The sequence below is a fragment of the Danio rerio genome, chromosome 20, assembly GCF_049306965.1.
Source record: "Danio rerio strain Tuebingen ecotype United States chromosome 20, GRCz12tu, whole genome shotgun sequence".
Classification (NCBI taxonomy): Eukaryota; Metazoa; Chordata; class Actinopteri; order Cypriniformes; family Danionidae; genus Danio; species Danio rerio.
In genome coordinates this window covers 5,250,981-5,273,600 of record NC_133195.1, presented here as the reverse complement: position 1 = coordinate 5,273,600, position 22,620 = coordinate 5,250,981, and the positions used below count along the sequence as shown (strand labels likewise).

Below are 22,620 nucleotides of genomic sequence, written 5' to 3'. Positions count from 1 at the left end.
AAAGTTTTGCTTTTCTGTACAGCAGTTTAACTGATTTCGTTTCTTATCGAACCAGCATTATTATTAACTTCACATATCAGCTGGTAGAACACAAACAAAAAACAACATACATTGTGCATCTCCTAATCAAAGTCTAGGAGTCATTAAGATAATTTCAGTGTGTTTTCATTTCATATAAAATCATACAAAGTTGTTCTTTACAAAAGCATCTCACTGCTCGTGTTAAACTCCCGTTTTTACTGATAATCACGCAGCTAACAATATCACGTGACAGTAAACTAAAGCTACCTCTCTATCACCTGTACGTGTCACTGTTATCCAATTTCGAATACAGCAATTTCCCAACAACACTAATAACATAGGAAATGATTTATCACCAAAATATCTTTCCACAAAAACAAAACATTTAAAGGATATTGAAATCCTTACACCAAAAATACAGTTTTTCAAGAGAAAAATGACAACACCTACACTTATAAATGTTTTTTAATGCATCGTTTAATCTCTGTTGTTTATATTATGACATGTAAATATGAGATTTTAAACGATTATACAATTAAGCTTTTCACTGAAAATGTTTAAAACAGTCTATAATAAAAAATGAATGAAATTAGGGAAACCTAAACATTTTCACCAGTCTTCATTGGCTCCCATTGTGCCTGCAGATTTTTCAAGTTTGCATGTTAACACTTTAAATAATTGTCCAGAAGTTAATGTTAGTGTATTTACTATCATGAACTAGTATGAACAATCTTGTACAGCAATTAATAACACTTGTAATTTATTAGCAGATTAATAATAATCATAGTTCAACATTTACTATAGCACTAATTAAAACAAACTTTGCTTGTTCATATTGATTAATGCACTGTAAGTTAATTTATTTTCATTAATGTAAATCAATTGATGATTAAATCATTTGTGGTTGCGCCGTTACAACCTACATTCTCTGACACATGTTTGACTAATATAAGAGGATTTATTTCAAAAGAGCTGTCATTAGAGATTTAAACATGTCCTATGAGCACTGCTTGATGTTGCAGATCACTCCACTCTTGGGCCGTAGAGTTCCGTTGTCTTTAATATCGAAAGACTGTCCAGGGACCAGACTGAACTCAAATCTCTGGAGCAGTTTGGCAAGCACTAGTTTTGCCTCCATCTAAATGTAGAAACAACAGAGATGATCATGATCACTGCAAATATCCATAAAACAGTGAAAAGAAATCCAAAAAAGGTACAGATGTCTCTGTGTGTGTACTGGTTTTGGTGGTTTCACAAATTTAAATAATGACATGAGCTAACAATGTTGCTCTTACAGTGTTAAAGTAGTTTATGGGGACATGCCTTGAGTCCTCAACATTCAAAATTGTAAAAAAAATTAAATAAAATATTATTTTTTTGCCACAGGATTCCTATGAGGGACGGGTTTAGTGTTAGGGTAAGGCAATAAAAAAAAGCAAGTTCAAAATACATTATGCCAATGGAGATTCCTCATAATCCACCAAAACCAATATGTGGATGTATGCATGTGTGTGTTTCATCACCTGTGCGAAGACCTGGCCAAGACAGGTTCGTGGACCAAGTGAAAATGGGTAGTAGCAGTAATAAGGCCTTTAGATAAGAAAACAATTTGAAATCAGCGTTGTCATGCTATAATGTTATTAAATAAAGTAGTGTTTAAGTGATACAATTCTGACACACTTCTTAAACTCACGATTAGTTATTTTCAACTCAAACATTGTGAAATCTGAATTTTAAAGAGCTGCTATCAACCTGCCGCTGTAACATCAAGTAGAAAAACTGCACTTGTTCAATTAAGCAGGTCTCTTGTTATATTTCTGTTTAGTAAATCCTACATGGGACTATTGTTAATGTCATAAAAGGATAGGTCACCCAAAAAACTGAGGGAAAAGTTCACCTAAAAATGGAAATTTCCACTTAATTCGCTAATTTAAAGGTGCAGTATGTAAGTTTGACACCTAGTGGTTGAACTACCTATATAGTAGGGATGGGAAGATTAACCGATATGTATCGATACGCGGTCATGCGCGTGCACGATGCGAGTGCATCGGTTGAGCAGCAGAGGATGAATGAAATTTTGGAAGCAAATCGAGATGCATCGGTTTTTGCGAGATGCATCGATTTTTCCGAGATACAGCTTATATTTTTAATATAGAATGTATTTTTTATTTATTAACAAGTGTTGTCAACCTGTTTTTGGCGCATAATTTAATCGACCTACATTAGGTAAGCATTAGCAACGGATTTGCGGATGTGCACACACTACAACTCAGTGTATCAGGTGTGCGGATGAAGCTAGTGGAGCGCCCTCAGAAAGCGCGAGAAGCAAAACAAACATTTTATTCCCCACTGAGTTTTAAATCTAAAGTATGGCAACATTATGGATTTAAGGATGGACGACATGACAGGACAGATGCAATTTGCAAAATGTGTTGTGCATCTGTAAAATACGCGGGCAGTACGACTAATCTGAAATCTCACTTGAAGCGACGCCACAGTGTTGTTGTGAAAGCATCTTCCAGTGTTTCTGCATCCCCGGCTTTCGCACTGCTTCAACCAGCCCCAAAAGTGGTGAGAAAAGCATTGCAAGTTTTTTTTCCGTGCGCAACAGTTTTGTGCGCTCTACGCCAATAACGAATGCTATTGCATTGTTCATCTGCAAAGATATTCAGCCTAGTGTCACGGAGAACGAAGGTTTTAAACACCTCCTCCTGTTAATTTTTATTTATTTATAATAATAATAATATTAATAATAATAATGATAAAAATAATTGGGTGTCACGGTGGCACAGTGGGTAGTTTGACCACCTCACAGCAAGAAGATTGCTGGTTTGTTATATTTTTATTAGCCTGTTGTTTACAGTGACAGTGATGTTTCAAAGCAGCATAACACTGCTAGTTCACGACCTTAAGTTTTGAATAATCAGTGGCAAAATATATCTTTGTAAAACTTGTTTTCATAGTTGAAAAGTTAAATCACAATTCTTGTTGTGCAATGCTAAATTTATTTATGTTGAAAGAGTGCAAATATATACATATTTTTTTAATATATATTGCACTTATACATTCTGTTTATCTTGAAAATACTTAAATAATATGTGCTATAGGTTCTAAAATGGCCCTCTACTGTAAACTGACATTCTGGCTCTGAGAGAAGAGCCAGTTTGTAAAAAAAAAGTCTTGGTTTTGCTTGGTTAATAAATAATCAAACTCATTCAATGGCACAGCATCCTCTTTCACATCATCTCATAAACTTGATCTAATTAGTTAGTGCTGAAATATTGCATCGTATCGTGATATGGGTGTGAATCGTATCGTGTTGCATCGCAATATGTCACAAATGTATCGCTAATATATCGAATCGTATTCTTTGTATCGAGATGCGTATCGGATCGGCATTATAGCTTAGATGCCCAACCCTACTATATAGGTATTCAGGCAGGTTGCCAGATTGAGGAGCAACATGAGCAAGCCTATCAAGCCTAAAGGCTGATTTAAATCATGTTCTATATAAATGCAACAGCACACAATAGAAGGAATATTTTACATATTAAAGAGAGTTTGTGTTCTAGTTTTTTGTTCCAATATTACTCTTGAATATTTTTGGCACCCCGGGTTCTCTTGTTGGAAAACAACGTTAGATACGTATACTTTGAGAGCTTTTCTAAATGAATGAAGGCGTAGTTTTTTAAGCAAGGCAACCCAGGGTGCTGAAATATTACTGGCTAAAGTGGCAGTGGGCGTGGTTAAAAGAACCAAAACAAAGTCAGAGTTCCAGCAGGTAACAGTCATTTTTAAATCAGAATTAATATCTGACTTCAGCATATTATATAGAATATTCACTTAGCATGTTTCTGAAATATTTTCATACAGAATCGAATATTACTGAAATATTCCGAAATACTCAAATATTACAAAATATTACTGGCTAAAATGGCAGTGGGCGGGGTTAAAAGAACCAAAACAAAGTCATCCTCAGTGTATCTGACTTTCTTCTTACAGATGAGCACAGTCAGTGTAGGTTTAACTTTTATTCTAGCTCTTTAATGCTGTATTATGATGTTGGGTAGGGACCCTTTTTCACTCATAAGTCGGCAGGGTGTTGAATCTGTCTTTTGGAGCAGATTGGCGTGTTTTGAAAACCAAAAATTGCTAATTATTCAATATAAGCTCAAATCAATGACTTCTGGTGGATGTCAAATCCATGTTTTTGACACCTTCTTGGCCAGCCTCTGACTTGACGTATGACAGGGATAATAAAAATATTCCAGTTCAAACAAACACATAGGAAATTATTTATCACCAAAATATCTTTCCACAAAAACAACAAAACATTTAAAGGAAATTAAAACCCTTACACCAAAAACACAGTTTTTCAAGAGATTTTATTCATTCATTCAGAAAGGTTCCCAAAGTATGCGTATACTTTGAAAGCCTTTCTAAATTAATGAATGTAATGCATAGTTTTTTAAGCAAGGCAACCCGGGGTGCCGAAATATTACTGGCTAAAATGGCAGTGGGCGGGGTTAAAAAAAACAAAACAAAGTCATCCTCAGTGTATCTGACTTTCTTCTGACAGATGAGCACAGTCAGTGTAGGTTTAACTTTTATTCTAGCTCTTTAATGCTGAATTATGATATTGGGTAGGGACCCTTTTTCACTAATAAGTCGGCAGGGTGTTGAATCTGTCTTTTGGAGCAGATTGGTATGTTTTGAAAACAGAAAATTGCTAAAATCAATGACTTCTGGTGGATGTCAAATCCATGTTTTTGACACCTTCTTGGCCAACCTCTGACTTGACGTATGACAGGGATGATAACATACTCCAGTTCAAACAAACACATCCTCAAAAAAAACATTCTTGTTGCTTGTTGCAACTATTTATTTAAATTGAGCTGAATCAACACACTTATTAAGGCTTTTTTGGGGACAACTTAAATTGTTTATGTTCAGTCTACTTAAATTTGTAAAGGAATTAAGTAAAATTAATCGATTTATGTTGGGACAGCATTTTTTTTAACAGTGCAGCTGTGCAACAAAAAAAGGCAAGCTCTTCTTCTCTTACAGTGAAATATTCGGACAATTAGGTACCATCATTATTCTATATTCTATGTTTAGCTATAGACCTTTTTCTTGGAACGCAAAATTACCCATTATGCTTTGCGTTTATGCGCAAGGAGAATGCTAAGAACTTCCGGTCGGCAGCTGATGCGTGTAAACCGTCACATTTGGACAGCTTTGAAACGATAGTTTTAATCTATTTTACCTGCTTTTATCATCTTTGAACTAATACTGTTGTCCATCAGCACCATCTCCTGGACTGATCATTTAAAGAAATGCAATCTAATAGGAGGGAAAACAGCTGCTGTGAGGCATTTTCCCCTCATTGTCAGACGGCCTCTTCTGCAGTTTAAATGAAGCCTTGTCATCGCTAAAGTCAACATTTTCTCTTTATTTCAAATATATAACCAGCAGAATGAACAGCAAATCAGCCAGCAGAGGATCAATAACAGACTTTTATTGGTCATTTTTGTAAATTGCACGACTTTCATACCTGTTAAGTTTCATGCCAGTACTCTGGTTTGCTCTCTCTCTCTCTCTCTCTCTCTCTCTCTCTCTCTCTCTCTCTCTCTGTGTGTGTGTGTGTGCGTGTGTTAAAGAGCCGCTGAGCTAGAACTAGGAGAGCGTTTTTCTCATATTTCTGACGCGCTTGAACCACATGTGACAGATTATAACGGCTAAAACAGACACATTTCTAAGTTGTGTGTCACAAAAACACTCTGTTATCCATTAAAAACGTTATTGAAACCCATTTTCGGAGCGCAGATTACCAGTTGTACACGCTGTGAACGGAAGTTTTTAGCATTCTACCGGAAGACGCTGGTCGCTATGGCGCCCTCCATGCAGCAGCCATGAAAAAGGTCTATATACACAAAGGAATTTCATTTAAAGGATGCTGTTAACTGCTATCCACTGATTTCCGTGATATTTTCTTTTCTACAATGGATGTAAATGGTTACCAATTGAACCTTCTTCAAATAAATATTTGTTTGTGTTTTACAGAAGAAAGCAACCTAAAGGATTAGAGTTATTGTTATGGTCAGTATAAGTCTTTGGGTGAGCCATCTCATTAATAATGTTTAAATTTAACTTAATTAATAATTTCTGAACTAAAGATTTAGAATAAAATAAAATAAAACTGAAGCTACAGTAGGTGATAATGACTTACTTTGGGGCATTCACATCGAACCTCTCTGGATCAAACTTCAACGGATCTTTGAAAAACTTTTCCAGTCTTTGGGAGACATACGAGCTGAACTGTATGGAAAAAGAGAAATGTGGCTCAAATGCTTTTATTTTCCTTTTTTTTACATATAAAACTGTTTTAATTCAACTAAAAATGTTTAACAAAAATATCCCTATATTTAAGAAGACAGGAGCTGATTTTGTTTGTCATGTTGGTGATGCTCACCATAACAGAACAGCCTCCAGGGATTTTAATGCCGTTTATGATCATGTCCTCATGAAGCCAGCGATTGGTTCCTGGCGCAGTGGAGTACAGACGCAGGGTTTCCTTCAACACCTGAATAACACAAAACACCATTAAAAGAAATAGACACAAAAAAAATAAAAAATTGTGTTTGTAGCATGTAAAAGTCTCTTTGAACCAACCTGAGACAAGTAAGTCAATTTTCCAAGGTCTTCATTTGAAATTTCCCTTTTGGTTCCAAGGACTTCATCCACCTCTGCTTTAGCTCTGGAAATGAAAGGAATATTGAACTGTAGTATTATAATAAAAGTCTGACAGAACAGGGACACATTTCTAACAAGTGTTTTACCGTTTATAGATCTCTGGATTTCTCCCTAATGCCATGATTGCAAATGAGAGCTGATTGGCTGTTGTCTCTTGGCCTGCAGAAGAATAGAGCAATAGTATCTGGCTGCAAGACATGCAAGATGAGACAACCAGTCTCAGACACATGCAGAGCTACTGACATCACTGTGAGGGGTGGGGTTATGGGCGGGGTTGTGTGTATGCAACAAAAGCACTTCAAATTCATCAACGTGAGCAGTAACTCACCAGCAATGAAGAACGTCACAAAATTGTCCAACATCTGCTCAAGATCTTGTGTGTTATTAACATTTTCCTCCTCTGCAAGAAAAGTGTTAGGCTACCTGTTAAATAATACTGTCTACAGTGAAGAAAGAATAAATAATGAGAGACATTTTAAAAAGTGACTTCAGAAGTCATTTTATTTGCATATCTTTGGCCTGTAAGTGTGGTATCATTTCAATCTAGTCAATTGTTAACAGAATAAAATCAAGAAGGGAGATCAAGAATCAGGGCCCTTTGACAAAGCAATATATAAATATATATATGAAGAGTTCAGATGCAAAACAGCACTTCTGCCAACAATGAGATAATGACAAGTGAATGCTTTAGACACGTAGTACACCATCAACAAATAGATTTGCAAATCATCTAAATCGCAGCGTACGCCCATTCAGAAATAACAGTTTCAAGAGTTCCCACTTAGATATGCTTGGCACTTATAGCAGGTTTGGCATGCTGTCCCGGGAGAGAACCCTGAGCTCAGAGATATTTGAGCCCAGGGCTCCCGCCCGGTCTAGAAGCATATCAGGAGAACCGAGATCAGGTAGGTCTCGATCACTCTCCCTTTAGAAGGGGAGAAAAAAGGAGGAGATGGGGTGGAAGGGGGGATTCTTTCAAAACGAAGATAGAGCAATAAGGAGAAAGTGATCCATTTATATTAAGCTAGGATCATTCTGATTGGATTATTACTGATTACGGATGAGTGGCCAGCGGTGCACAATCAAATCACGTGCTCCTCTCGAAATTAGTTTATGAAACTTCACTTGTTGGCAAAAGCCGCTAAACGCAACTTGCCTTTGCCAGCAAAACCCACTATATTCATCCCTGTCAACCCTCCCATTTTTCCCGGGATTCTCCCCTATTTTAAAGTTCTATCCCGCTATCATCCCGTAAAGAAATTTCCCGTATTTCTCCCGTATTTTCAGTCTTTCTCTGAAGGGTGGCAAGAAACATTAAAGGGCCGAGCCTCCCTATACGCAACCAATACCGCCGAACCACCAGGGGTCGCCCCTTGCTCTTAAATGTGAGTCTGTTCTGTGCTTTTGCTTTGTTTAGGCATGAAAACACTTTGAAATAAATATAAAAACGGCAAGATTCCCCTTCCTTTTTTATTAGAGGTGCCGTCGCCCCTCCTATGCAATCCTCAGAACAGTCATATAATGGTGCATGACTGTCAGCTAACGCGCTCTATAGTGATAAATAGACTCTATGTTTCCCTATATATATGTGATACACTTGTAGTTATTCAATAATATCAAACCAGCAGATGGTTGATTGATCAATCATATTTGTTATCTAGACAGCAGGATAATAAGCCCTGTTCTCCAGTTTATAGTGTTTTATTGTTGACTTTGTATTTGTATACATGGACTTTAGCCATGAACATGCTGCCTGCACAAGCTGTATTTTTTAATTTGTCATAATCAGGTTACCTGTGCAACAAAAGGGAAGAAGAAAAAGACATTTAAAGAGCTCGTTCACCAAAAACTGACCTCACTATTTACTCACACTTGATTCCAACCCTTGATGAGTTCATTCTGTTGAACACTAAGGATATTTTGAAGACTCTTAGAAACTGGTAACCACTGACATCCATTGTAGGAAAAACATATACAATGCTATAGAACTCAATGGTTACCGGTTTCAAATATATAATAACATTTTCCAAAATGTCTTTTTTTTTCAACAGATCAAAGAAAGTCAAACAGGTTTGGAGTGAAGTGGAGGCTGAGTAAATAATGACAAAATGATTCGTTTTAAATCAGAAAACTATCTCTTAAACCACTGAATTTCTCCTTCACTTGAGATCAACATACCTGCTGATTTGAGGATTTGTGTGAGAATGTCTTTGGGGACGTCCTCTCCATTTTTCACTGCTGTCTTCCTGTTTTGTATCCATTTCTCTCCCGTTTTACGTAAGAGTTCAGTTGCTTCTCTAACTTGCTGTATAAGCTTCCAATTTTTGGGAAAAAGCTGAGAACCCAAACAACACAAGTAAATAAAAAACAACTCATATGGCGTTAACCCTATTACATTATAGTGACCTGTTTTGGATACATTTTCTTACCCTAAAAAATGGGTCCCTGACATCCAAGATCATGCCCTTTAAACACAGCTCTACTGCATTCTGGAAAGGACTATCCTTTTGATTTAATAAATTTAAATCAACACCAAAAGCCACCTGCGAATGGAAGTATTATGAGTACTGATAAACAGCTGATTTGACACAGACTTCCCCTTGGATCAATAAGAAGGATGGAGAAACCTTGCAAATGACATCAAGTGTAACACAGTTGACCAGGTCGTGCATGACGGCAGGGGTTTTGTTGTTGGCAATTTCCTCCAGCTTGTCCATCAGGCGTTCTGACATCTCGTCAAAAGTGCTTATCAAGCTTCGTAAGTATCTGATTAATAAGCCAGAAACAGATATATTATCAGTCATATCACTGTGGCAAGCAGACTCAGGCCAAAAATCTTGGGACCGGCATGAGCCCAATGGATCTTAAAATTTATTATTAACAGAGCCCTACAGAAAAATCCAGCTTAAACCAGCCTAGGCTGGTTGGCTGGTTTTCGCTGGTTGACCAGCCTGGTTATAGAGGGGTTTTGGCCATTTCCAGGCTGGTTCTCAGCCATTTCCAGCCAGGTCTTAGCTGGGAGATGACCAGCTAAAACCAGCTTGACCAGCCTAGCCAGGCTGGGAGTCCAGCCAAAACCAGCTATGTCCAGCTTAAACCAGGCTGGTCAAGCTGGTTTTAGCTGTATTCAGCAGGTAATTTTCCAGCCTGACCAGCTAAGACCAGGCTGGAAATGGCTGGAAACCAGCCTGGAAATGGCCAAAACCCCTCTAAAACCAGGCTGGTCAACCAGCTAAAACCAGCCAACCAGCCTAGGCTGGTTTAAGCTGGATTTTTCAGCAGGGAGGTTACTTCATGTCTCGCCCTGTCTTCCTTTTTTAGTTGAGATTATGTTAAACAACAAATAAACAATAGCACATTCCAAAGCACTTCACAGATCTTTAAATCTGAGGATCTGGAAAATGAAGCTCATTCATGAAATGTAAGACTAGTGTGTCATGTAGGTGTCTCCTATTAATATTCTTGCCACCATGTATCTCAGCCTCATCCTGCATGCCATAATCACATTTCAGCATTTTTTCCTGTATTTGACTCACGTGCTGCTGAAGGCTGGATCCATGATGCGACGCTGCCTGTACCACATGTCATGGTCCACAGCTGTAATGAGCCCATTTCCCAAAAACCTGAAAAGAAGGATTTATATGACTTATACAAGTGAAAAATGCAGAACCTGTGAAAAATATCTACATCAAGATGACAATAGAGGATATGGAATTTATCTCGAAGGCTAGGCTCTGCTAGTTTTTAACAACTCATAGAGCTCTAGGCTAGTTTTTAACAACAGCTGTGGAGCTCTAAGCTAGTTTGTAACAAAAGATAGTGCTCTAGGCTAGTTTTTAACAACAACAACAGATGGTGCTCTAGGCTAATTTTTAACAACAGATGAAGCTCTAGGCTAGTTTTTAACAACAGATGGTGCTCTGGGCTAGTTTTTAACAAAAGATAATGCTCTAGGCTAGTTTTTAACAACAACAGATGGTATTCTAGGCTAGTTTTTTTAACAACAGGTGGTGCTCTAGGCTAGTTTTTAACAACAACAACAACAGATGGTGCTCTAGGCTAATTTTTAATAACAGATGGAGCTCTAGGCTAGTTTTTAACAACAGATGGTGCTCTAGGCTAGTTTTTTAACAAAAGATAGTGCTCTAGGCTAGTTTTTAACAACAACAGATGGTGTTCTAGGCTAGTTTTTAACAACAGGTGGTGCTCTAGGCTAGTTTTTAACAACAGATGGAGCTCTAGGCTAGTTTTTTAACAAAAGATAGTGCTCTAGGCTAGTTTTTAACAACAACAACAGATGGTGCTCTAGGTTAATTTTTAACAACAGATGGAGCTCTAGGCTAGTTTTTAACAACAGATGGTGCTCTAGGCTAGTTTTTAACAAAAGATAGTGCTCTAGGCTAGTTTTTAACAACAACAACAACAGATGATGCTCTAGGCTAATTTTTAACAACAGATGGAGCTCTAGGCTAGTTTTTAACAACAGATGGTGCTTTAGGCTAGTTTTTAACAACAGATGGTGCTCTAGGCTAGTTTTTAACAACAGATGGTGCTCTAGTTTTTAACAACAGATGGTGTTCTAGGCTAGTTTTTAACAACAGATGGAGCTCTAGGTTAGTTTTTAACAAAAGATAGTGCTCTAGGCTAGTTTTTAACAACAACAACAGATGCTGCTCTAGGCTAATTTTTAACAACAGATGGTGCTCTAGGTTAGTTTTTAACAACAGATGGTGCTCTAGTTTTTAACAACAGATGGAGCTCTAGGCTAGTTTTTAACAACAGATGGAGCTCGAGGCTAGTTTTTACAAAAGATAGTGCTCTAGGCTAGTTTTTAACAACAACAGATGGTGCGCTAGGCAAATTTTTAACAACAGATGGTGCTCTAGGCTAGTTTTTAACAACAGATGGTGCTCTAGTTTTTAACAACAGATGGTGCTCTAGGTTAGTTTTAACAACAGATGGAGCTCTAGGCTAGTTTTTAACAACAGATGGTGCTCTAGTCTAGTTTTTAACAACAGATGGTGCTCTAGTTAACAACAGATGATGCTCTAGGCTAGTTTTTAACAACAGATGGAGCTCTAAGCTAGTTTTAACAATAGATGGGGCTCTATACAACGGATGGTGCTAGGCTAGTTTTTAACAACAGATGGTGCTTTAGGCTAGTTTTTAACAACAGATGGGGCTCTGGGCTAGTTTTTAACAACATGTGGTGCTCTAGGCTAGTTTTTAACCACAGATGGAGCTCTATGCTGTTTTTTAACAGCGGACAGGAAGGAAGAGCACTTGTGCATTCAGCTGAGTCATGCAAGTTGGTTTTTATGTCTCAAGATTAATCTAAATACAGCTCACTATGAACACTCTTGTAAGTACCTTAAATTTTCCTTTATTACTGATTATATTAGGTTCAAGTGGTATTTGTAAGGAATAGGAAGAGTAAAAACTAAGAATGGACTCAAGAGAGAATAGCAAAATAATTTGTAAAAGTCTCAATACTGACACAGAATCGACTTTTTAAACAATATTTTTCCCACAGCTCTATTGGACAACGACAGCTTATTTCAAGTATTGGATTGCATGGTGAATGCAAAGTGTTTACAAGTCAAGTGTCAAGTGATAGTAAAGCTTTTTAGTGGTAAAACAAAAGTTTTACAGACTGAAAATACACATTTACCAGGCTTGTGATGGATCTGGAAAGTAGAAGAACCCTGATGGTATAATAGAACTGAACTAAAGGCATTAGCAAGGTGACTTGCTTCATGAAGATCCATCTTCATTGTTGATTTTATCAATTTAAAGGCATGCATAAGGTTTTAAAGCAATCAGGTTCAATATACTAGAACTTCTATGTTAAGCTGCTTTGACACAATCTACACTGTAAAAGCGCTATAGAAATGACGATGAATTGAATTGAATAGTAATTAACCAGCAATCAATGTAGAAGTGTGACAATTTCTAAACAAATTAAAGTTTACCTTTTCCCAAACAAGTTAAATAGTTGTTTGTAGACAAATGGATCCTTGATATACTTAGGTGACATCATGATCGTCTATAAAAACAAAAAATGTATTATTATTTTACAGCGTCCCCACATGAAAAATACTTTTGAAAAATGTTTTTGAACCATAGTAAAGTGTATTATATACATATTATAATATTTATAACACTTTAGTGCACCAACATACTGTAGTATTAACTATAGTGTATTGGTAAACTGTAATACACACTATAGTCTACTTCAGTTTGTACTGTAAAATGTGGTGTTTTGTTGAGCAGTGCAGCCTATTGTTGTAGAAAACCTGTGTATTGGGTCATTTATTTTATATTACTACAGCGGTTATATTACCATAGCATCTACAGAATCACCACAACAGATTAATTTAAGTAATTTACAATAGTATATTTTTATATAGATTCTGACTAGGTATAAAAAACACACATAAAAGATTAAATTTTTACCTTCGTAGCCTCAGGGCAGTAAACCATTATTGTGACATAATGCAAAGTGTTAATCCTGTAAACAGGGCCATATTTTTCTGCCCTTAAAAAGAATTATACAACAGAATTATTAAACAATATATAAAGTATACAAGTGCAAGTTCCAATCAACAAGGCAACAAATATATATATACAATATACAAAATATGGGTTCATACAAAAGCGTCCTACCAGTAAAGAAATAAGTCATGTATAAGGTTGTTGTCGGAATAAACTGCTTTAGTAAGAGATGACGAATGTCCAAGCAGAAAACTGTAAGAATATACATTTACAAGCTTAATTAATTTGAGCCTTGTTTACAAATCTTATTGCAATAGATTTGTATCAAATACATTCATAAATAACAATTCTTCAAGTTTCTTACCTGTCTCTTGGAGGTCCTGGTATATGATCATATTTCTGATGAAGATGATGAATGTACAGACAATACCCAAGAAATGCAGTAAAAACAGCAGCGAGCAGGGAAAAAACGATATATAAGACCCATTCGAAGATCATGATGGCTTTGTACTGTAGCTCAGTAAACGTCTGTACACTACCGACTAACTGCTATCAAACGTTGAACGAATGTGAGTGCAGTTGATGGCTGAGCTGCATGCTATGCTTTTATTGCCTACACCTAACCCCACCCCTAACCCTAATCTCTCACAGTGAAGTCACTAGGTCCATTGAGTGCATTGTGAATGACATTCCAAGTTTGAGATATGTAGACCGGCTAACAAGTGCAAGGGTGCAGATAACAGATAACATTAGACGAATGTCAATATTGTCATTTCTAGGTTTGTGGACGATAGAGGGCAGTGCTTCTTCCAACCCTGCTGAAAGATCCAGCTTAAAGCAGCCTAGGATGGTTGGCTGGTTTTAGCTGGTCGACCAGCCTGGTTTTAGAGGGGTTTTGGCCACTTCCAGGCTGGTTTCCAGCCATTTCCAGCCTGATTTTAGCTAGTCCAAATGACCAGCTAAAACCAACTTGACCAGCCTGGTTTAAGCTGGACATAGCTGGTTTTGGCTGGGCTTTAATTAAATTATAGTTTGCATGTTCTCCCAGTGTTCGCGTGGGTTTCCTCTGGGTGCTCCGGTTTACCCCACAGTCCAAACACATTGGTACAGTTGGGGTCACCACAGCGGAATGCTTTACCGCATGTCTTTGGACTGTGGGGGAAACCGGAGCATCTGGAGGAAACCCAAGCAAACACATGGGAGAACATGCAAACCACACAGAAACGCTAACTGACCCAGCCGAGACTCGAACCAGCTATCTTCTTGCTGTGAGGTGATCCTGCTACCCACTGTGAGACCCTTGCTTACTCATGTGAACGATAAATTACCCTACAATCAAACAGTTTAATACACAGGGCCGGAGTGGGACTCCTTTTCAGCCCTGGAGTTTCAAGCCTCAGACCGGCCTACCTCAGCTCACGACTGACTATATTAAGATAAGGTCATTTCCAATTCAGTTTCTAATTCAAGAAAACAGCTGCTTTAGAACTTCAAATGTTCAACAACCCTAACAGTATTATATGTCTTAACAATAAAAATGAAAAAAAAAAATTAAAAAAAACATACTCAGACAAGGATCAAACCCCGGTCGGCGGCGTTGTAATCTAACGTGCTAACCACAAGACTGTGGTCAAATAAATAAATAAATTTAAAAAGTGTGACTGCTGAGAGCAACAGATTCTGGAGCTAGGGACACCGGCCCTCGCAGCCAAAAAACGGACCGGCCCACCGGGAATTCTCCCGAACCTCCCGATTAGCCAATCCGGGCCTGTTAATACATTAGCAATGTTAAACACAAACACACACAATTGTCTTGAAATAAAACATGTGAACAATATCTTTAAATATGGCAGCTGCAGTATAACCAGAACATTTTTCTAAAATTTTGTCCCAATGGATGTTACATAAATTTAGCAGTTTTAGCAATCATTGTGTTTATATGGTTTAGGAATTTTTAATTAACATCATGTTCTAGAAAGTCAGTTTTGTGTTTACCTATTACTGTTTACTTCAGGGGTCACCAACATGGTGCCCACGGGCATCAGGTAGCCCATGAGGATTACATGAGTTGCCCACAGGCCTGTTCTAAAAATTGCTCACCATTGCACCACATACCAGTAAGCTGAATCTTGTCTTTTTTAAGATATTCTTTTTAAATCACACCTGCATTGGTGTAAAACTTGTTAATGACATTAAGATATATATATATATATATATATATATATAAAAAAACTAAAACTATTTCAGACAAATAAAGTGTTGCATATTAATGTTTCTGTTTCTTACCTTGTTAAATCAGTGTTGAGAACTATTGTGAGAAATCATTAACATGATCAGTGTCTTCACATAGATAAATATCATTAATCATTAATAATAAAAACATATAATTAAAGTAAATTGAGAAAAATTGTTGTTTAAGAAGTGTGTATCAAACTGGTAGCCCTTCACAATAATTGGTACCCAAGAAGTAGCTCTGAGGGCCTACTCACACTATGCCATCCGTACCATGCCCAGGCCCGTTTCCCGGATCGTTTGAGAAGTGTGAGTGCGCTGAATCGGGCTCAAGCACGGTTCACTTGGCCAGCCCTGGCATGGTTGAAATAGGTGGGCCTGAGCGCAGTTCACTTGGGCTTTGGCGCGGTACGCTTGTGTGTGAGTGCAAAACCCGCCAAAGCCCGAAACTGAAAGCGAGACGTGACTTTTAAGGGGCTGTTTCATATGGATTTATTAATCATTCTTACTGTTCAGTGAACGCAAACTGCCATAGTTTATTAAAGACGAGAACTCCTCACAGCATGACAGCTGCGCGCCTTCAGCAGACCTCCTCATTCCTGCAGCACGAGGGCTTTATGATTGTTTATGAGCGCCAAAAGTGGCGGATCTGTTCGGCGAAATATCTGACTGCGTGTCACCGCATCCCTAAGGACTGTTTGGCGAAATATTTGACTGCTTGTCACGGCATATTAAACGACTGAAACGATATAACTAGAGAAATCTCCACTGTGCTGCTGAGTGAGAGAGCGCTTCTCACTGAACAGCGCAGCAGCGATGACGTAAGCGTGCCGAGGCCCGTTTGTGGTGTGAGCGTGGGCCGTCGGGGGAGACGGGAGGGGGGACAAGTGTGCTTTGGCCCGGTTCGAGGCAACTGCACCTAGTGTGAGTACGGCCTCAGTTTCAAAAAGGTTGGTGACCCCTGGTGACCCCTGGTTTACTTGTTACAAAACCGATTACAACTTAACGTATTATTGTGCATTGTCAAATGAACAAAGTCACAAAAGAAACATGAACAATTAGAAATGACATGAAAAGTGTGAAATAAAATAATTCAAATGTAACATTTTATAAAATTGACAGTAAAATACTAGAATAAAACAAATCAAGTGTAGAAAGCTATTCAGAGTGGCGGATTAGACCTCCAGTTATGATGCTTTATACATTAAAGAATACAACATGCCTAACTGATTTCTTTTATTACTTAATCACAGGTCTTTGTCGTCATATGTTTCACTAAGTACTTTGTGACGTAAGGAATTTTGACCCTTCGAATAGGTTGCATTCCAGCAGTGCAGGTATTTCAGTGGATGAACCCATTTCTGTTCTCACAGTGAAGAAAACCTAATGTCATTCTTACATTACAGAAATTCTGGCTCTCCCTCAGTGCAATTGGGTTTGTTGATTTTGATTGGACTTGGAATTGCCACAGACTCAGGTGAACTTGTACTTTTACAGCCTGTACCCAAAAAGAGGGCGTGGTAGGGGTTGGGGGGGATGGGTTACGACTAATCATAGTCTGCACGTTTTGAGAATGTCCATGTCTTGAGTCAAGCAATTTTGCATATTAGATATCACAGCTATGCACATGACTTTGGCTTGGTGCCATCATCTTGTTCGTTGTAGAGCATATCGTGAAAATGATAGACTAGAGCTACTAGCCTTGTTAAGTGAAACATTCATGGAAGTCCTTTATTTTTGTTTACGCTATATACAGTAAATTAATCTATTGTTCCTCTTCCAAAAGCATTCATTCATTTTCTTGTCAGCTTTTTATTATTCCAGGGTCTCCACAGCGGAATGAACCGCCAACTTATCCAGCAAGTTTTTACGCAGCGGATGCCCTTACAACCCATCTCTGGGAAACATGCACACACACACACACACTCGTACACTAGACAATTTAGCCTACCCAATTCACCTGTATGTCTTTGGACTGTGGGGGAAACCGGAGCACCCAGAGGAAACACACGCGAACGCAGGGAGAACATGCAAACTCCACACAGAAACACCAACTGAGCCGAGGCTCACAAAAGCACTGCAGGTAAAGTTAGGCAACTACGTGTTGTTGTTATTGTTTTTTACACATGTAAAAAATAAATCCCAAATTATCTCTGAAGGGATTTCTTCATATTTTTAGCTTATTTTTTAGTTTATCTTTGGCTCTTTAGGCATAGTTTCTGTTTTAGATGTCGAAAAAACAACCAAACATTCATCATGAGCTGATGAGCAGGGAAAGTGAAGCACAGTCTAATTTTGACGTAAATTTTACAACCCTGACCTGTGATTGCGAAACGAATAAATTTATTAACAGATTAGATTGTTGGCATCCGAGCTCAAAAGTCGAATCTCGTATCAATAAAGGTGTATCAAAGAAACTTTACATATTAATCAATGTACCTCTACTCAGAACAGGCTGGATACAATAAACTTTAAAGATGAATAATCTAGGTTTGTGTTCAAAAGATGGAATTAAAGTATATGATTTTTCTATTAGATTTGTTCTTTTTTTTTACACGATGAATGTTTGTTTTGTTTAATAAAATACATCTGCCCATGTTTTAACAGGTTTTGAAGGTATATTATAATCTGGAAAATCAGCTTCCAGAAGAAAGTGAGAAAGACCTGAGTGAGAAAGAGAAAGCCATAGGCCAAGAAATCTGAAATGTGATTCTTTTCTCCATTTTACTTGATAGTACTTTCTAAAACAAATATGGGACTTTCTTCTGCCAGTTGACTCTAATATAAGATTACTAATCCTATTATAGTAACTGTTGCAGTCGATCTTATTACAGGGGTTCTCAAAGTCTCAATTCAAAGGTCAAAATCTAAATTTTCATCAATGTCAAAAGTATGAAAAAAATTAAAATAGTGCCTTTTGCATTTAAAAATACATTAATGGAGAGTGCAAATGTGGGAAAATGACAAGTGACGATTATTTTAGGTGTCAGCAATTTTTAAGAACAACACAAAGTCAAAGATAAACATGGTGTAAAATACTAAGTAGTCTATGTGAGAAATGGCTCTTTCTGTATTCCATCAACTGACTAAACAGTGGCATTTGACTATTTCGTTTATAAACAATGGTGTCAGGACTTTTCATCTTGATGACACTGACACTTTCATTGACATCAAAACTTGCTTTTGAGGAATGAGCTCTTTATTTTGAGCTAGTGACACACTTCTGCAGGTTATCAACTAGTTTTAGCAGTTTGTACGGATTGTTTTGAGAAATGCATTAAGCTACGGTCACACTAGAGTTTGTGTGTGGGAAATTCTGTCGTACGGCGCTGCAAAAAGGGGCGGGATTAAACAAGCTTATTAGGCATTTAAAAAAGCGAGCGATTGCTCCATGTTTTAAATTTCTGTCCAGAGAGGTCGTGTTTTGATCCTCGGTTGGTCTCACGCAGTGAAGTGATGTGATTTCGAAGTTCAGAGTTAACCAAGCTTCACCTTTGCACTGCAGCAAACTGCGAAACTTAATGCATGACCCCGCGTTTTCGGTCTGGTGCATTCGCGTACGTATGAATGGAAGTCTATGGTAGGAAAAGCCCAGTGTGACCGCAGCTTAAAGTGAAGTTTCTTACGCCCTATTCAAACGGGGCTTCAGCATCAACGCTTGACTGAAGGCATGTCTAAAGTCGGGGCTGAAGCGATCGTTATAGAAGCGTCAGCCAATGAAATTAAGTCAGCAATGGGCCACTGTCTAGCTGGTGTATTTGCATACAGCGATCTGATTGGCTGACGCTTCCGTCAGTGCTTAAAAAGTTGAGCTAGTCCCAACTTCTGCAGCAAGCAACGACGCTGAAGCAGCGGCCACGGATCCACAATGCAGTTCGGCAACGCCTGACATCACCCATTCAAAGTGAATGGGAAGCGTTGACGCTGACGCCACGTGTGAATGGGGCATTACACTAATTTCAAGAGGAGCACAAGATAGAACTGACTACAGCCGATTCCTATCCCTAATCACTAACTAGCCAATCGGATCACTCTAAATTTAATATAAATATCCAGCCTAAACTTCATTCCTTATCTTCGTTTTGGTGTTTCGGATCATGCTTTGGTGCAGTGTTTCGAAACACTTGCGCTTCGGATCTTGACACTGTGTCGAAACGTCAGTTTCACGTCAGGGATCCCTATCGAGCACTAGCTGAGCCAACCGACACTCTCTGTGAGGAGTTGGCATGTTCTCCCCATGTTCACATGGGCTTTCTCCGGGTACTCAGGTTTTCTCCCACGCTCAAAAACCATGCAACAAAAGTTAGTCACAAGCACTTACTACAAATCAGCGCAGTTAGCGGTCTATTCTTGGGAAGTTATCGAGAACTACCTGATCTCATATCCCTCCGAATGCTTATTGACCAGGCGGGAGCCTTGGGCTTATATATCTCCGAGCTCAGGGTTCTCTCCCGGGACAACATGCCAAACTTGTTTAAATAGTCAAGCAATATCTAAGTGTGAATTCTTGAACTGTTGTGCAAATGTAAATAGTGTTGTGAGAAATGCACCATAGCCACTGAGAAAAACTGTAAATCAAGTTTCATCATGTTTCAGTAGTGATTTTACCATTACTCTTTACAACAGAGTGTTGGTTTGGTTATAAAATGCGAGAAGCAAGATTTAAAGTCCACATGAAATCTAAATTTACAATGTTTAATTTGCCAGAGCTCACATTGTTATTCTCTGGATGAATAATCAATCGGTGCAAGGTAATCCACTGAGAAAAATGTTTGTTTTGGTAATCTTCAATCAGAGATGACCATGTTTCTCTTCATTTGAAGTGGCGGGCCTTCTCTGTTGACGTTAACCTGAGGGCTTCAATAGCCACGCCCCTCTTACCATTGTAAGATAATTGTGGTTTTCTGAACCCTTGATCTTGATTTCCTGGCATCGTAATCTTCTCTTGGCATGAAAACTCCAGAGGGATGGACATTCCTAGTGTATTTTACAAAGCCAGATCCTGTGCCATAAAACCATGAAAGTTCTGAACTTTAACCCCTCAGTGAGTCACTTAAGCCCTTAGATGCCATATCTGGAAAGCAGTGACTTTCTAAATTGAAAAGAGAATCTCCAGAAACTCAGATCAGTTGTTTACTTCCCAGCTAGCAAAATTCATCTGCTCCAAACTGGCCAACACCAGACACTTACATCCAGCCCACATACCGCATGAAATGATAGTACTTGGGTGGTCCCTTGGGCGGCTACTGTTTGCCAGAAATGGGCCACAATTAAACCTTAGCAACATAGATATATACACTAGATATCGCATAGGGACCCTGAGCATGCGTTAATAGCACCGCCACATTGGTACAGTGCTCCCAGGACAAATGTCATTCAACCGCACTAGTCAAGACCGTGTTATTACGTGAAGATGCAGGACTTTAGTGCTGTCTACGGGTGTAGTAACGAGCAAACAACAAAAACAAAGCACAAAGGCAGAACATTTCATAGGTAATATTAGTTTTTTTTTCTGTTTTTGTATGTTCTGAACTTTTGTGCTAATCAGGTAACGTTATTGATGATAACAGTCACTTACTGCATTCACCATAAGGCAAAGCAGCTCCAACTCGCACTAAACACTCGGCTTATGCTAGTTTTGTTGAATAAAATCAGCAAACAATGCAAAAGAAATATGACAACGAGATGCCGCGCTGCCAGAAACTTGCATTATTGTCGGCTAACGTTAGTGAAAGAGTCGTTCGGGCCCGGGGGATTCATTCACAAACGAATCGCTCCCTCCGTCAGTATGAGAAGTGAAAGCAGGAGAGGAGCTGTGCTTCAGGACATGGATTAGATTAAATTTAACAGGGAGGGTGGAAATTACATTTCTGTACACACAAACATAAGCTTTTTGTCAGGAATGCCCGTGCGGTCACTGATCCATCAATGTAGAAAAGTGATGTAAAATTATAATTTTCATAATTAGAAAAAAAAAATACATAAAAACATCCAGGAAAACTCCCGATCATAGATATATGTGTATACTGTATGTGTATATCTCTGGCTTTGGATGGCCACAGTCCTCCACTGTACCTTGGTCCCGCATTCATTTCAAAGAAGCGTTACCCTGTAGCAAGATGGTGGCGCTATTGACGCATTCCGTCCAATAGACAACAATAGGCCAGACGACATCTAATGTATATATCTATGCCTTAGCAATACCACATATCAGCCAAAATTCAACCAAATTAACCAGAACTAACCCTATTCTGGGCCACAGTTTGCTTTGATTCCGGCCTAGCTTCGGCCCACAACAGACACTTAAATCTGGACCACATACTGAATGGAATGATGGCTCTAGCGCGGTCCGCTCCCACAAATAAGCCAAAACAATACAGCGTATTAGCCAGAATTCAACCAAATGAACGAGAACTGACCCTATTCTGGGCCACAGTTTGCTTTTATTCTGGCCCAGATCTGGCCTATTACTTCTATTGCTGTCAAATATTCACCCATATATGTTTTAAAAAACTGTGCCGCATTTGCCATATTTTCTCTGGGCCACATTAGGCTCACAGACAATAGCCAGAGCTTGCTGCACCAAAAGTCGCCCATATATGTCTTAAGATAACCAGGCAACATTTGCACCTAAACGTGTGAGCCACTTTAGGTTTAGACCCACATTACCCTTAAATGACTATGCCACATTTTTGGCAGCTGTGGCCCACATTTGTCCTCCATCATTTGGGTCAAATTTATAATTTTCCACATGGGGCACATTGGGCTCACATTCAGATTACATTTTGCTATAAGTGCCAAATCTTTGCCTGAAATTGCCCATAAATGAAGTTGAGTCTTTGGGCCCCCCTTTACCATTGTACAGAAGGGCCACTTCAGGCTCACATTCATTTTGTCTGGGCTGAAGGAAGACCACCTTCAGCATAACTGCCTAAAGTGGCCCACATTCGTATGCTATCTGGGTTATCTCCACTTAACCCTGCTCAAAACATGGCCTGGGTCATTAAAAGGTGACCTAAGAGTTCCTGCATTTCAAGTCTCGCAGGTGATATGTATATCTGTCAAATTAATGAATGAAGTCATGTTGGGTATTATTTTAAAGGTCTCAGTGTGAGTGTG

The 22,620-nt window shown here is 38.5% G+C and overlaps 1 protein-coding gene across 1 annotated transcript; it reads right to left on the bottom strand.

Moving 5' to 3' along the window:
* Positions 1–468: 468 nt before the first annotated feature.
* cyp46a1.1 (cytochrome P450, family 46, subfamily A, polypeptide 1, tandem duplicate 1) lies at positions 469–13,840 on the bottom strand. Its single transcript, NM_001020522.1, is given in 15 exon segments — positions 469–1,159; positions 1,545–1,611; positions 6,251–6,339; positions 6,494–6,604; positions 6,694–6,778; positions 6,861–6,933; positions 7,103–7,174; positions 8,953–9,109; positions 9,204–9,317; positions 9,402–9,540; positions 10,311–10,397; positions 12,747–12,820; positions 13,231–13,312; positions 13,441–13,521; positions 13,634–13,840. Coding segments are annotated over 15 exon segments (1,506 nt in total). The 5' UTR covers positions 13,768–13,840; the 3' UTR covers positions 469–1,018.
* Between the last annotated feature and the right edge of the window lie 8,780 nt (positions 13,841–22,620).